Source organism: Dioscorea cayenensis, chromosome 17 (genome assembly GCF_009730915.1).
Source record: "Dioscorea cayenensis subsp. rotundata cultivar TDr96_F1 chromosome 17, TDr96_F1_v2_PseudoChromosome.rev07_lg8_w22 25.fasta, whole genome shotgun sequence".
Lineage (NCBI taxonomy): Eukaryota > Viridiplantae > Streptophyta > Magnoliopsida > Dioscoreales > Dioscoreaceae > Dioscorea > Dioscorea cayenensis.
Genome location: NC_052487.1, coordinates 13,231,005 through 13,233,360, shown reverse-complemented (window position 1 = coordinate 13,233,360; position 2,356 = coordinate 13,231,005). Strand labels below are relative to the sequence as shown.

Below are 2,356 nucleotides of genomic sequence, written 5' to 3'. Positions count from 1 at the left end.
TAGAATCAAAACAACCCAAAATAGTCATACATGTGGTGGGGGTATCGGCACAGCATCTCATCTGAGGGCTTCTAAAAAATGGGTTAGTAGGCAAGTAATGAGAAAATTGCGAGATTGTCCTCTATACCGGGCTGTAGACATACAACGTGATATATTGCGTGACCATGGCGTCCGGCTACCATACAAACAAGAATGGATGGGTAAAGAGGTGGCAAAGGGAATTCTCCATGGAAGCGACATTGCAAGTTATAATCTGTTGATATGGTATGTAGGTAAGGTTTCCGAAACCAACCCAGGTAGCATCGTTATCATTGAGAAGGATGGAGAACGCTTTAAGTGTGGTTTTTTTTTTGCTTTCATGCATGTCTTCAAGGTTTTAAGTGTGGTTGTAGACCCATGCTATTCCTCGATGGCACCCATTTGCTAGGTAAATATGGTGGCATCCTACTAGGCGCAACTGCAAAGGATGGTAATGAAGGTCTATTTCATCTAGCTTTTGTTATTGTTGATAATGAAACTGACAATAACTGGACATGGTTTATTTCCACTCTGGGTGATGCAATATATGGTCAAGATGACTACCACAAAATCATTACATTCATTTCAGACCGTTCTAAGGGACTTGTTAATGCTATTGCCAAAGTCTTCCCCTCTGCCCCACATGGGTACTGTTTGCGACATCTCCAAGCAAATTTTTTGAAGGCTAATGGTCGCTTAGGGAAAGGATTAAAAGATGAGTGTTGGAGCTTGATTGTTAAGATTGCATATGCATGCACATCCTCGGAGTATGATGCAACTGTGGGTGCGTTGTCAGCGGCACCAACACAGGCCCATAATTGGTTATTTCAAAAGTTGGACATGATGCATTGGTGCAATTACTTGTTTAGAGGACAACGTTGGGCGAGATGTATTCGAATGTGGCAGAGTCTTTTAATGCATGGATTGAGGAGGCATGACATCTACCTGTCTATAACATGGTCAATGCGATAAGGTATGCATAGAAATAATTTAATTAGAATACTGTGCATAGTTGTCATTCTATTTCAGCTGAATGTATTTACTTTCAAACATTCTTATGTAGTATCTATATTAAATGTTTGAGTTTTGGCTTCACCATGTGGTTTTAAACCGTAATGAGTACTTTGTGCTTTTGTTATTTTGAATTTGCTTTTGGTGTATAGTTTTTAAGTTTGTTGTTGTTCCTTTTTTGTATTTCTTGCAGATAATAGTTATTTTAGTGTTCCCTATTTATTCCTAGTGTTTAATATTGTGGCTTTGCCATGGTTTTTTGTTATATTCACTGTAGTATTATTTATTCTCTCATGTGTACTTCCCACCAATGTAGGTTCAAGATGGTGAACCTAATGTACAAGCGGCGTGAGAATTGCATGAAATGGGAAACCCATCTTTACCCGGAGATTCACAAGAAGATTGAAAAGACTATTGAAGAAAGCATATGCTTAGTCATAGGCCAATCTGATAGTGATATTTTTGAAGTCATGGACAAGCAGGTCAACTATGTCGATGTAATCGAACCTTTTTGTGTCATTAGTGGGAGGTGTACAGTCTTCCTTGAAACCATGCCTGTTGCGTAATCTTACAAACTGATGCAAACATTCATCGTTTCGTGGAAGGCTACCACACAGTCACATTGTACAAAGAAGCATATGAGAGTCCAATATTCCCTGTACCAAATCACGACAAACTGATGGCTGTGGGTCGACATCTCCGTATTCGTCCACCTATCTCAAAGAAGAGACCCAGACGACCAAGAAAAAGGAGGATTGAATCACAAGCATTTGGTGTTCGTGACTTATATTGTAGTCAATGCCATGAAGTTGGGCATAACAGGGCCAAATGTAATGAAGTAATCGCAAACTAACCGTGTGCTTTGTACTCATCTCTTTTGTTTTTTGACCACTACCATTGTATGTTGAATGAATGATAGTTATATATATTGCATATAAAGTTTGAAGTTTGTTTGACAATACACGAATTTGAACAGGTTTGTCAAATAATAAGCGGATACAGGAAAATTCAAAAAACAAAATTAAAAACTGAAGGTGATCAATGAATAGTAAATTCATAGTACAAAAACCGAACAGGTAATACTAAAAATTGAAGGTTTTCTAAGAATAGTAAATTCAAAGTATCAAACCTGAAGATTAAAATTGTGTACTGAAGGTGATCTATGAATAGTAAACATAAAGTACTAAAATCGGCGATCACAACTAAAAATTGGAGACATTTATTTGGATTAAAATGTAAAGTAAGTCCACTAAATACTGAAGTACTATATTTGCTGTCAATTAGCACGTCGCCGAGTGCCCAGGGCTTCTACTAGGTCTGAAATGTA

General features: G+C 37.8%; 1 protein-coding gene across 1 annotated transcript; it reads left to right on the top strand.

The window, feature by feature from the left end:
* The first annotated feature begins 396 nt into the window (after positions 1-396).
* LOC120281133 lies at positions 397-1,595 on the top strand. Its single transcript, XM_039288047.1, has 3 exons — positions 397-802; positions 1,223-1,283; positions 1,346-1,595. Exons 1-3 carry the CDS (start codon positions 397-399, stop codon positions 1,593-1,595), a joined length of 717 nt encoding a protein of 238 aa, XP_039143981.1.
* Positions 1,596-2,356: the final 761 nt, after the last annotated feature.